Genomic DNA, 14,933 nt, shown 5'->3' on the forward strand with positions numbered 1-14,933 from the left:
CGATGGAATCAGGAGAGTTGGGATGTCAGGATACTGTAAAATCATCTGATTTCATAGGCACAAAATTCTGTGATTTTGCTGAAAGCAGCAACTTCATTTTTATATGAATTTGTGGATTTCAGCAGTTGAACATTATATAATAAAGGATGGGATATAATATGGGTTTACTCAGCCACAAGTCCACAAAAATTAGACCCCCTGAATATTAATGATTTCACAGTATGGAGAAATTGCTTTTGTGAAGGAGGTCATTGGGAACATTATTGAAAAGAAAATTGATAAAAAAAACAACTTTTTATGTAATTTCCAAACTTAGAACAAAAATGTCCTTAACTCTACACGTAGTTCTAGACAGATGTGCAAAGGAAGGATGTCTTTGGCAGCCAGCTCTTATCTGGGTGGGGATCAATATTGGGGTCACAGTGCTGGGGTCAGTTTTAGTGGTATACTTACAGGTAAGTGTAGATAAGCATAGCTTTATGTTTACTTAGGTGTGCAGGGGATGAGCAGTCAAATTCCAGACTTAGATCTTTTTTTGATGACTGGAATGGTTTGAGGTTAGACCTAGCTGTCTTTGTACCATTTTGTCATATTGTTTAGATGAGAAGCTGCAAGTGTGATTACACCTTGCTTTATCATCATCGCTAAAAGTTCTGTTGGTTTAAATTCCTGCAAATGTCAGTCATTCATTATAATAGGTAATTCTCTGTTAAATCTGTTTAATAGTTGTTTAACTAATAAATGCCAGAATAATTCTGTTGGAAATTATCTTTAAGTTTGATAGATGAAATTATTTGAAGTAAACTTGAATTCGGTAATTTTGATTATAGGTAACATTATAAGGCTTTAACAGCTGTAATCATTGTGTAAGATTCATTTTATGTAAATATCAAAGATGTAGAAAGTTTTAACATAATATTCTGATTTGTATGATAATGTAAGTTGAATACCTCAATTTTAGCCATTGGCTGCTGGCAGTGGAATTCCTTATATAAAATCCTATTTGAATGGGGTAAAGATTCCTGGTTTGCTCACACTAGAGTGTTTTGTTGCCAAAGTCGGTGGAGTTGTGTTGTCCATTCTAGGAGGTCTTGCCTGTGGGAAGGTAAATATCTATACCTTTGCTACCTTAAGATGGTTAAAAAAGTGACATGTGTTCTAGTGTTGAATCAATTTTTACTACATTTATATGAAAAGTGCATGACTAAAATACTACTTTATAAGATGATAAGGTGGAAAATATGAGGTATATGTTGGAATAAATTAGTTTTATGATATTCAGACGGCTCAATTTACTGATGTCAGTTTAAAGCAAATCCTAACGCCATCTTTTTTTATATGCCGAAAGTGCTTTACTAAAAAGTTATTTAAAAGTGTTCTAAAGTGATTTCTAGCAATATCATGCCAAAATTTCAAATACCTTCATTCCAAAATATGCATGAAACAAATTGCTTGAAATGCTTCATAGTTTGTTAGAAATTTCTTTGTGATGGCAAAGTTTGTTGGCTTTTAATTATGCTTTAGTTATAGCTCCAGTTTTACATTAGGACTATGTTATATGGTATTACATTTTGACTGCATTAGTATGTTACATCTGAATACTATATTGTTACATTTAGACCAGTATGGTACTATGTAACTACCATAATACAGTAATATAATGTTACATTTTAATTTTATATTGTTACATTGTGACTGAATATTATTATATTGTGACACTATATATTTTTAATTGCACTGTTACTGAACATTTTTAAATTGTGACTGCATATCATTACACTGTGTATATTTTTACATTGTGACTTATATTGTTACACTGTGACTATATTTTGTGACATGATGTTTATATATTGTTACCTTGTGACAGTATATTATTGCGTTGTGACTGTATATTGATACATTGTGACTGTATATTGTCACATTTTGACAGTATATTGTTGCAATGTGACTGTAGATTGTTACATTGTTACTGTATATAATATTACATTGTGAATGTATATTGATACATTGTGATTGTATATTGTTACATTGTGACAGTATATTGTTGCATTGTGACTGTATATTGACACATTGTGACTGTATATAATATTACATTGTGACTGTATATTGTTGCATTGTGACTGTATATTGTTGCATTGTGACTGTATATTGATACATTATGACAGCATATAATATTACATTGTGACTGTATATTGATACATTTTGACTGTATATTGTTACATTGTGACTGTATATTGATACATTGTGACTGTATATTGATACATTGTGACTGTATATTGATACATTGTGACTGTATATTGTTACATTGTGACAGTATATTGTTGCATTGTGACTGTATATTGACACATTGTGACTGTATATAATATTACATTGTGACTGCATATTGATACATTGTGACTGTATATTGTTGCATTGTGACTGTATATTGTTGCATTGTGACTGTATATTGATACATTGTGACAGTATATAATATTACATTGTGACTGTATATTGATGCATTTTGACTGTATATTGATACATTGTGACTGTATATTGTTACTCCGTGACTGTATATTGTTACATTGTGACTGTATATTGTTGCATTGTGACAGTATATTGTTGCATTGTGACTGTAAATAATATTGCATTGTGACAGCATAATTATTGTTACATTTTGACTTTTATATTGATACATTGTGACTTATATTGTTGCATTGTGACAGTATATTGTTGCATTGTGACTGTATATTGATACATTGTGACTGTATATTGTTGCATTGTGACTTATATTGTTGCATTGTGACAGTATATTGTTGCATTGTGACTGTATATTGATACATTGTGACTGTATATTGTTAGTTACATTGTGACTGTATATTGTCCCATTGTGACAGTATATTGATACATTGTGACAGTATATAATATTACATTGTGACTGTATATTGATACATTGTGACTGTATATGGTTACATTGTGACTGTATATTGTTGCATTGTGACAGTATATTGTTGCATTGTGACTGTAAATAATATTGCATTGTGACTGCATAATTATTGTTACATTTTCACTTTTATATTGATACATTGTGACTTATATTGTTGCATTGTGACTGTACATTGATACATTGTGACTGTATATTGTTACATTGTGACTGTATATTGTGGCTTTGTGACTTTATATTGTTACATTGTTACTGTATATTGTTACATTGTGACTGTGTAATGTTGCATTGTGACTGTATATTGTTACGTTGTGACTGTGTGATGTATTACAGGAAGGTCCAATGGCTCACTCAGGAAGTATTATAGCTGCTGCTCTGGGAAAAGGCAGAGTAAGATTATTATGCAAGAAAAAAAGAGCTTCTGTAAGTACTATTGCAATATTTGGATTGATTTAAAAAATGATCAGCCTTTAGACAGACTTACGTAATACATTACTTATACTGAAGTCTATCGCAGAATGTTAGAATTTTTGCTACCATTTGCCAGTACAACTTTGAATATTGTTGTTGTAAGATACAAACATTCTGTAATGAGTATTTCAGAACATGAAAAATTTCTAACTAAAAATTCAAGTCATTGCCTGATTTTATGTTTAATGTTTATTGCATTTTCATCTAGAAAATCTTAGTTATGGATGCATTGAAAATTCAACTTGCAAATCAATGACTCATGTTCTTTATTGAATTGGATTTTCTTTACACAAAAAAAAAGGTAAAGGAATCATGTCTGCAAATATTTTGTAGCATGTGATATTTAGCATTTTGATATTGTAAAAAAGATAATAAAAGGAATAATTTAGCAAATTTGACTATCTTTCTGTTTCCAGATTTATTCAGGTTTCCGAGATGATCACGAAATTCGAGATTTTGTGTCTGGTGGGGCTGCATCAGGGGTGTCAGCAGCTTTTGGGGCACCAGTGGGGGGTACCTTGTTCTCAGTGGAGGAAGCTGCAAGTTTTTGGAGTCAGTCACTGACTTGGAGAGTGGTAAGTAACTTTTACACAGGGAGAAATCTGTGATCTATTATTTTGAATGAATAAAAGCATTTTACTTCACTTTTTTTTATAGATTTAAGACTTTATTAACTTCAGGGTTGACAGTCACTTGAAGTTTTCTGAGAGAGTTTAGGAAATCACATTAGATGTGTGATCATTTTTACAGCACTTGATAACTTCATGAAAGATATTATGTCTTTAAGCTATTTGTCTTCTGTTATTATTTTATGCATGGGAGTTTTAAGTTGTTGATGGGTAATAAGGTACATGTAAAGTATTCAAGGAATATACCCAGCTACAGATACATTAGCTGAAGTGACTCCTGTAATATGACAGAAAGATTGGAAAGATAAGGAAATCACAGAAAAAAACATTCATTGAATATATCAGTAGAGAGAGGTTGTCTGTGACTGAGTGGTTAAGGACTTCAAATCACTTGCCACTTTTCATTGTGGATTCAGAATATTGCTGAAGTCAACCAGCTGGCTTGTTGAAGGTTGTTGGTTCTACCTAGGTGCCTGCCAGTGCACCCCCAACCTCCCCCCCACCCACCCCTCAAAAAGATCGAAAAGTGTGAAAAGTGGATACATGATTGATTGCCTCCTACCTTGTATTTGGACACGTATGTTAAAAAGAGAAATATTTATTTCATATTTGTAGGAAATGTTAGGTTTAATTAATCAAAAATACTCCATTGTGATAAAATTATGTGTAGTTCAAACCAGTTTTTGTTATGACTAATAATTTAAACTTCTATTTTTAGTTTTTCGCAGCTATGATAGCATGTTTCTTCACCAATTTTTTGCTCAGTGCATTTCATGGGACTCCAAACCAGCTGTCTGCACCAGGTCTCGTCAGATTTAATGTCTTCCCGGTAAGTTTTAAATTCAAACAAACCTCTGCATGTTGTATATATACTCAAAGTCACTACAATGTATTGTTGTGAAAAATTTTAATTTGCATAATCTGTAAACAGTCTGATTATAGTCATTTTGTATGTGAGTGTGTGTGGAAGGTTTTGTGAAAGCTGGCAATGTTGCTGTGGCATTCTATGTTTGATTCCTTGCTGTATAGATATATAAAATAATAGGAGATGAGAGTATGAATAATTTTGGCCTTCAATTTTTGATTGAGGTTTTTATGCCCCCGAAGGGAGGCATATAGTTTTTGAACCGTCTGTCGGTCCGTCGGTCTGTCAGTCTGTCTGCAATTTTCGTGTCCGGTCCATATCTTTGTCATCGATGGATGGATTTTCAAATAACTTGGCATGAATGTGTACCACAGTAAGACGACGTGTCGCGCGCAAGACCCAGGTTGGTAGCTCAAAGGTCAAGGTCACACTTAGACATTAAAGGATAGTGCATTGATGGGCGTGTCCGGTCCATATCTTTGTCATCGATGGATGGACTTTCAAATAACTTGGCATGAATGTGTACCACAGTAAGACGATATGTCACGCCCAAGACCCAGGTCCGTAGCTCAAAGGTCAAGGTACCACTTAGACATTAAAGGATAGTGCATTGATGGGCATGTCCGGTCTATATCTTTGTCATCGATGGATGGATTTTCAAATAACTTGGCATGAATGTGTACCACAGTAAGACGACATGTCGTGCGCAAGACCCAGGTCCGTAGCTCAAAGGTCAAGGTCACACTTAGACGATAAAGGTCATTTTTCATGATAGTGCATTGATAGGCGTGTCCGATCCATATCTTTGTCATTCATGCATGGATTTTAAAATATCTACGCATGAATGTGTGACACAGTAAGACGACGTGTCGCGCGCAAGACCCAGTTCCATAGGTCAAAGGTCCTAAACTCTAACATCGGCCATAACTATATATTCATTCAAAGTGCCATCGGGGGCATGTGTCATCCTATGGAGACAGCTCTTGTTACTCCTGTTACAGGACAATGTTTTCTTGCTGTATGTTTAGTGACCCTGTCTATAGTGTGAGTATAATAATTGTCAGAAGGCATGGAAGCTATCTTTGTATTTAGATGAGTAGAGAACTTCCTGTATAATTGATGGCAAGTGATTTGTCAAGATTACCATTATTTTATTATATTATGTCCAAATGTTTCTTTAATCAGGTTACATTACTGCTATATTATGACTGCATACTGTTTAAGTGAATATTTTTTACTTCACATAAAACTTGTGAATGCCTGATGGACAGCATTTTGTGTGAAAAATATGAATCTGACAATACAGTAGAAAGTATGAAATCAGTTTGCCTAGAGAGCGATTTTAAAATGATATACATTGTTTCCATTTTAAGTGTCTGTTAATTAGTTCCTTTTTGTATCATATAATCACACAACCTGTCAACGCTTTTAATAAAATGTTTGACTGTGTTCGTCAGGGTTTGACAAAGTAGATCAAATTAAGTGTGATCATTAAAATAAAGATATTTATGCTGATTATGAATGTAATTGTAAAAGAGCATATATTTCAACATTTAATTGCTAATATGTGGAAGAAACAAAGGTTCTGCATACTGTAAAAGCAGAAATTTTCACGAGGGTTTAAATTTTGCTACATTCGCAAGGCCCTATGTATCGCCAAAATTAATCCTAATGTAAATATTCAGCATTTATATAATTCAATTTCAAGTAGGATACCATTTTTACAACTTCGCGAATATTAAACCTCGCGAATGTACTCAAAATTTCAGATTCGCGAAATTTTGACCCAGCGAAAATATGTGCTTTTACAGTATGAGATCTGATTGAAGACCGCAAGCATTTCTGCATCTTACAATTAACCACATATACAGTAACTGCATTCACATGTAGTTAACATCAGTAAATATTATACTTGTATGTGTTTTGCAGCCTAAAAGTACTTTATTAAGATGAGTGGTTTTTTTTTGTTTTTTTTTTTAGAATTTAAAGTTTGATCTGATAGAGATACCTGTGTTCTTGGTGATGGCAGTTGTAGGTAAGTACATGTGTAGTGATATATGTCACTCCCTACCCAGCTAGGTAATCAGGTCAAGGTGTGTATTAAGATTTACTACATTAAGCATGAATTAAAATTTTGTTTGTTGGCCTCTTCAGTCCAAACCCACTGGACTTGTGTGGGTCAGAAAAAGTTTTTAACTTAAAAAATAAGATCTTTTAAAAATCTTTTTTGTCTCATATCTTCCCATGCTATTACAGATCATCCTTTATTGCTGGAAATTATTACTGTTTTCTCTGTTATCATTTCTAGAATCATATCAATGATTATTTACTGTATCTTGCACTTGTGTATATCAGAGAGACCGATTGATTCTTTCTTTTTCCCACCTTTCGAGCTGAAACGTTCACATGTGTTAGAATGGAAGTGTTTCTGTATACTCCTAGCAAAACAAAACAATACCAAAAACAAAACAAAAGCAAAGACATGCACAAACTGATTCCTAGCTGGGTGCTGAAGATGTTGAAAAGCGTATTTTTTCCCTGAAAAAAAAAATGTTTGATTGATTAGCAAAATAAACAGATACCATTTTTAGCTCGACTATTCAAAGAATAGTCTAGCTATTCTGCCCACTCTTGCATTGGTGTCTGCATCACACCTTGGTTACAGTTTTGCATGCAAGTACATATGGCTGTCATTTAAAGGCATATAGCTTTGAAACTTACTTTTTCTTTTTCAAGGTCAATTACCAACCTCACTGGGTCAAGTCCCCTGACTCTGATATGAATTTTGGCCAAATAATGCCCCCTTTTGGACTTAGAAAATCCTGGTTAAAGTTTTGCATCTATGTTACTATCTCCAAATCAAATGCAGATATTAAATTTAAACTTTTCATGTGTCTTCGGGTTATAAACCTAGGTAATAGCATCAAGTCCCATAACTCTGACATGCATTTTGGCCAAATTATGTCCCCTGTGAACTTAAAACTTCTGGAAGTTTTGCATGCAAGTTCCTATCTCCAAAACTAAAACAGATACTGGATTGAAACTCTGTAGATATTCTAACATTTAGGGTAATATTCATGCTTCTTGGACAACATTTAGAATAGTCCAGCATTTGCTGTCTTACGGACAGCTCTTGTTTAGATTGATTAGCAAAATGAACTGAACATTTATATTCAAATCATACTTTGTCACCACTCAGTTTAAAGCAAACTTAAGGTAATTGATTTCTTATAAGCTGCGTTGCTGCATTTCACAAAACTAATCATAAGGGTAACATGGTACAAAGAAAATTTAAGATTGAAAAAATGTTGTTACAGATTCAACTTAAATTATATTATCAATGAAAAGGTGAAAAGTATTAATTTTTATTTCAATTTCGGCCATTCTAAATGAACCAATCTACCTTTTGACCCAGTCTGAGTGCAAAGCTATGGTAACACTATTTTAGTGCTGATAAATAGCATAGATACTGTAAAATGATTTGATACTAAAAGATAGCAACACTACAGAATTTGAGATAAGATGTCTATTTTGATGTATGTTACAGGTGGTCTTATTGGTGCTGCTTTTGTTGTGCTCAACTACAAACTCACTGTGTTTAGATACAGGTAGGAAGTTCTTTCTCTATACTTAAATAATACAATAAAACTGATCACTAGAAGTTGCAAAATGCTCAAATCATAAAAAAAAAAGAATATAAAAGAAACTGCTGGGTACAACACGAATTGCTCAAGTCAGCCATGTGTCTGGGCCTTCATTACTTTAGCAAGCTGCATTTTATACATTTTAAGAGTAATGATTTCTGTACTTTACAAATGCTTTTTTTGATTTTCACAAGACTGATTTTCTAAACTTTGATATATAAGTTAGAACCAAATGGAGTTTTAAGTATTTACCAGACAGTCAAAAGTGGAGATTATCCAGGAGATACCAGATCATCAAAATTGAGGTTTAAGCACTTAACAGATAGTCTAGGTGGAGAATTTGTGCTTACTTGCTCAAAAGTCTAGATGGAGATTTAAGCATTAACCAGATGCCCTAGCGGAGATTTAAGTTTTAACCACATAGTCCTAGTGGATGTTTGTATTTATCAGATCATCGAAGTGGAGATTTAAGCATTTACTGGATAGTCTAGGTGGATAATTTAAGTACTTATTTACCAGGAAGTCTAGTCATAGCAGATTTTAAAGAATTTACCAGATAGTGTAAATGGAGATTTAGGTATTTACCAAACAGTCTAAATTTAGAGTTAAGTACTTACTGGATAGTCTAGGTGGACATCAAGTATTTACCAGATAGTCTAGCTGGAGATTTAAATACTTTTTACAAGAATATTTTATTTGTTTGTTTGTTCTGGGTTCAGCATCATTTCAGTTATGTAACGGCGACCGGTTAAGCTAACCAGTGTTACTGGATTCTGTACCCGTACAAACCAGTTCTCTGCAAGTAACTGCCAACTTCCCCACATGAATAATCAGAGGTGGAAGATGAATGATTTCAATAACAATGTCTTTTATCAAATATGTCATGGAGAACATATGCCCCACCCGGGAATCTATTTTATTTGTGCAATGGCAGTCGGTTTTTCAATTTCTGTTTCAAATTGTGGGGATCAATTTCTGTTTCAAATTGTGGGGATAGAAATATCTAGCTTCACTTTCACCTTAGTATGGCACTTGCAATCTCGTTTAACCTGGGGATGAAACTTTCAACTTGGATGGAACTTGCAATTTCTCATTTCACTTGGGGATGGAACTTGCAATCTCTGAAGTCACTTGGGGATGGAACTCGCAGTCTCTCAAGTCACCTGGGGATCAAACTTACAATCTCCTGTTTCACCCCAGGATGGAACTTGCAATCAATCGTTTCACACGAGTATGGAACTTGCAGTTTCTCATTTCAAAGAGGGGTGGGGGGTAGTGTGTGTGGAGCTTGCAATCTTTCATGTCATCCATGGATTGAACTTGCAATCTCTTGTTTCACCTGGGGATGGCACATGCAATCTCTTTTTCATAGACATTTTCTCTACTAACTGAGCTAACATGATGGTGCAGATGATGATTTAACTGACCTAACATTTAACTGATTTTTCCTCTGTATCAACCAGAAAAAATATTTATGATGAGAGCTTCATTGTATTTGGTTGAAACCATCACCAGCAATAAGATTAAGTGACCATTGATACACCTGTTGAAAATCTGAAATATTGTGACAGAGGGTGAAATGTTGTGTATGCTAAGGGATGAATATTATCTGCTTTAGCAAGGTCATAGCCTGATAGGTTCAAACTGGGCAAGGATTTCCTTATTTTATACCTGTAGTTTATTTTTTAGGATGCCAAGTTGAGAGTGATTTGGGTGAACTGAACAGTTGTGATTAAAAGAATTTATGTAATCTGATTTAAAATGGCCTATACAGATGAATGATTCAATATCATTGGCTTACATTTTGTTTCAGATTTATCAAGCTGAAATGGTTGAAGGTAGCAGAAGCAGGTCTGGTAACTGCTGTGACAGGATTGTTATCTTTCATTATGATAATCAGTATAAACTCATGTACCAGTAAAACACCTTATGATTCTAGTGCCATTGTTACTCAGGTAAATCTGTTTTGTTTTGTGTACTATACTTGAATTTTTATACAACTAGATGCAAAGAATATAATGGGCTATATTGCTGGAAGCATATCTGCAAAATCGTTTAACGTATATTCAAATAACTACCCATACACGTTTTCCGTCATGATACTACAGTATTCAAGCAAAGCCCATGACTAGGGTCAAGGCCACCCTAAGGTCATTAATCAGATAGCTTTATTTCATGTCCAATCCATATCGTCTAACTTAAAGTAGAGTTCTCAGAAAACTAGCTTCAGATTTAACAAAGAAATGCTGTAAATTAAATGCAGATGTGTATCAAATGTAAATTTACATTTTATATTTGTGATTAATTGTTTGGATAATGAAATTAAGTATTTCATGAATGCAATTACATAAATATTTAACTTCAGCTTCTCCCAAATGTATTTTACTTAAAAATACAGTATCGATCTGAAAAAGGAGTGTGGGCCAAAAACAAGAATACCTGTACAATATGATATGCATAGTAGTCTGTAGAATTCTGAAACATTCTGAGCATTACTTCAGATATGTAGTGTTCTGTTGTTATATCTTACAAAAAGGAATTGTATACTTTATTTCAGATGCATTGTCCTGAAGGTGAACGACATTCCTTATCCACAATATTCCTGGCAACCCCTGAAGGATGTCTCAAAGCTTTGTTACATGATCCATTTGGTAAGGCACACCATTAATTTACAGTCAGACACTAAAAACCTTGTAACATGATCCATTCTGTATTGTTTACCATTTATCTACAGGCAAACACTCGAAGCATTGTGGTAAAGCACACTATTGATTTACATTCAGACACTCAAAGCTTTGTTAATGATCCATTTTGTATGCCACACCAAAGATTTACAGTCAAACACTCAGACCTTTGTTAATGATCCATTTGGTATTCTACAGCATTTATTGTCAAACACTCAGACCCTTGTTAATGATCCATTTTGTATGCCACACCATAGATTTACAGTCAAACACTCAAAGCCTTGTTAATGATCCATTTTGTATGCCACACCATAGATTTACAGTCAGACACTCAAAGCCTTGTTAATATCCATTTGGTATGGCATGCCATTGATTGTCAAACACTCAAAGCTTTGTTATTGATCCATTTGGTATGCCACACCATTGAAAAGCAAACTTACGCCTTACTTGGGGCGTTGAATTCTTCATGTGAGGAAGCCATCCAGCTGGGTGACTGAAGGTCTGTGGTTCTACTCGGGTGCCCGCTCGTGATGAAATAATGCATGGAGGGGCACCTGGGGTCTAAATCTTCCATCATCAAAGCTTGAAAGTCGCCATATGACCTATAATTGTGTCGGTGTGACGTTAAAACCAACAAAATAAATAAATTTTTACATGATACATTTGATAGGCACACTAATAATTTACATTCAAACACTCAAAGCTTGTTACATGTTGCATTGAGTAAGGTACGCCAGTTATTTACAAACACCCTTGAAAAGTTAAATTTCTGCCTGTGTCAAGGCCAACAATTTTTCCTAAATTTATTTCTAATACATAAATGGTTTAAATAATATAATTTAGTAATAGAGAGGCTTTAGAATTCGTTTTAAATTAATGATAGGTTGTTAGATATTTATCATGAAATATGCAAGAGTTTTGCAGTGGGGGAATTGTTTATCTGTAGATGCCAGTATTACTTGGCAGAGAGAGTATATTTCTCAAAGCAAAGCTAACAGTCTTTTTATTAGGTATGCGTTTTATAAATGATACACTTTTGTCATGTTTTTTTTGCATTTAGAAAAATTTCAAAAATATCAGTGCTAATAAACTTTTTAATGCATGATCATGGTCTGCACTGTTCACTATTCAGTCAGTTAATATTCAGTGAACACTCCTTTGAATAATAAGTGGTAATGCCCAAATTGAATGATGAACTAGTTCATTTTAGAAATTTAGCAGGATAAAGGTTAAAAGTTACTTTGAAAGTGGGACATTTTTACAGTTTAATTTGAGAAAATAATGCTTTTACAATATTATTGTGAGCCCCTGTTATAGAAAGGAAAAAGCCAGACAAAGTCATGATTGAAGGCAGAAATTGAAAGGCATTTAAACGCTATTGTTTCGTGTTAGAACAATCATGTATACATTAACAAATTCTGTAAATGTTGGGAGTCTTAATCGAACTTAACAGTATAAATTTAATATATATAATATATATATATAAAGTGTTAAGGATATATATGTAGTAAAGCATTTTGTGTGGATGGAACTTGATATCAGTGGTGACAAATTAAGCTTGAAATTGCCATGGTACTTTAATTCTGGACTAGCTGTAAACCTCAAAACAGTTTATCTGCCTCGTAGATATTCTAATTGTGTTCATCAAGAGTTGATTCTTTTTATAACTTATACAAGGTGAAGGCTTTTAGTTATGACAAACACCAGCTGGAATTTAAACTTTGCAGTATTGTGTCCTTATTGCAATGCTTTATTGCATTCCTGGAGATAGTAAAAACTCTTTATTACTTTAAGTGTGTTCTGATTTCACTTGTGTCTTCAGTTTTCAAACAATAAACTCAAGACATTCTCCACAATTTCATTTTCACTTTATTGCTCTTATTTTGCCTCTTTCTGTAAGAAACTACAAGAAAAGTTGGTTAATTGTTCTTTTCTTAGTACAATGAACTTCCAAAAGAAAAAGACAAGTAAAGACAATTTATTCAGGTGTTTCAGTGGGTTTATGACAACACATTGACATCGGCATGGGTTAAAATTTTTGTTTACCGTAGATACCCATGTATAATGCGCAGTTTTTTGACCCCCGGGACCACCCCCGAATCGTGGGTGCGCATAATACACAGGTATAGACAATTTTCCAACTTCAAAACAAGTTTGTTACCGATGTTCGCCATTTTGGTAAAGGGAAACTACTCCCCGCGCTTACTGTCTCCGCTAAAATCTAAGATTGCCGTTACGTTCCGTAAAAGATCGAATTGTTTATTTTTTTTTCAAACAAAATTAATTTCATATAAATTTAAAAGTATTTTGACGAAAGAAATGTTTATAAATCACAAAAATTATGTTACTAATTAAAGATCGAGAATTATCTTTAACCGAGATCAAACTGTGAACAACATAATTGACACGAGGTGACACGTTGATTGCCGGTAATTACTGGCTTTATGATCGTGACAAAAAGACTATCACACCTTTTGTTATCAGTTTAAATTGAGAAGCTTATGTCATTTTGAAAGATACCATTCCGAAATATTGAATCAGCTGCTATTTATTTATTCAAAATAGTGAATTAAAAAAGGTAAAACAACAAATATAACAATAATTTACTGGTTTTATTTTCGAGAAAACAAAAATCGATAGTACCGTGAGACCGATGCTGCTCTCCGCCGTGGAGATAAAATTTATTACCGGTGTCGATGTAAACTCTACTTTCGTTTTCCATCCACCTCAAAATTGACCAAATTTTTTTTTTTTTTTTTTTTTTTTTTTTTTTTTTTCCCCAGGATTTTGGACTAAGATCGGGGGTGCGCATTATACACGGGTGCGCATTATACACGGGTATCTACGGTAGGTCCACCTTTTCTCAAAAACTGTACGAGCTACAGCTTTGAAACTGCACACTTGTTTATCATCATTAGGGGACTATGTAGGCCAAGAACCAACTCCGATTTGCATTTTGTTAGAATTATGGCCCTTTTTGTACTTGGAAAATTTGAGTTTCTTGGTAAATATTTTTGTTTAGGTCACTTTTTTTTTCAAAAACTATAAGAGCTACAGTTTTGAAACTTTGCACACTTGGTGACTGTGTAGGCCAAGAACCATGACTCTAATCTGCATTTTGCCAGAATTATGGCCCTTTTTGTACTTAGAAAATCTGAACTATATTTCTTTCCTTACATATTGTCAAGCACTTGCAGATGAGTGATGGCACACATAGGCGTGCTATTTTTTGTATGTGTTCTTTTCCTAAACTGTTACAGTTGTTTCATTTAGTAAATTAGAACAAGTACAGGTACTGTTGATACCAACATTTGCTGCTCTTTTAATAAAACTGTATACATCAGTTGCCTTTCAATTTCTGTTACTATCACAAAGAAGGGACAACTTTTCGTTGACTTACTTGCTTACCTTGGTCACATTATTATATTTGATGGCAGGAAATGCATTCCTTTACTTGAGACAAGTGAACATCTCTATTCATATAACACTATTGGTGGATAGTATGGTCCTTTCAGAGATTGTTGACATCCAAAGAATGCAGCTTCAGATGAATTAACCCTTAGCCTGCTGGCGGCAGATGATTCTGCCTTTGCGACCAGTGCAGACCAAGATCAGCCTGCACATCCGTGCAGTCTGATCATGGTCTGCACTGTTCGCTATTCAGTCAGTAAATTTTCAGTGAAAACCCCTTTGAGTAATAAGTGGTACTGACCAAATTGA

At 33.9% G+C, this 14,933-nt stretch overlaps 1 protein-coding gene across 1 annotated transcript in view; it reads left to right on the plus strand.

Moving 5' to 3' along the window:
* LOC123549521 (H(+)/Cl(-) exchange transporter 7-like) overlaps positions 1 to 14,933 on the plus strand; it is a 150,025-nt gene that overhangs the window by 94,963 nt on the left and 40,129 nt on the right. The window contains exons 6-14 of the mRNA XM_053545268.1: positions 346 to 455; positions 962 to 1,105; positions 3,254 to 3,343; positions 3,808 to 3,966; positions 4,739 to 4,849; positions 6,866 to 6,920; positions 8,433 to 8,493; positions 10,343 to 10,484; positions 11,087 to 11,180. Of these exons, the coding sequence (XP_053401243.1) occupies positions 346 to 455; positions 962 to 1,105; positions 3,254 to 3,343; positions 3,808 to 3,966; positions 4,739 to 4,849; positions 6,866 to 6,920; positions 8,433 to 8,493; positions 10,343 to 10,484; positions 11,087 to 11,180 (966 nt within the window). The remainder of the gene's footprint in view (positions 1 to 345; positions 456 to 961; positions 1,106 to 3,253; positions 3,344 to 3,807; positions 3,967 to 4,738; positions 4,850 to 6,865; positions 6,921 to 8,432; positions 8,494 to 10,342; positions 10,485 to 11,086; positions 11,181 to 14,933) is intronic.

This window comes from Mercenaria mercenaria, chromosome 6, assembly GCF_021730395.1.
Source record: "Mercenaria mercenaria strain notata chromosome 6, MADL_Memer_1, whole genome shotgun sequence".
In the NCBI taxonomy this organism is placed as follows: Eukaryota; Metazoa; Mollusca; class Bivalvia; order Venerida; family Veneridae; genus Mercenaria; species Mercenaria mercenaria.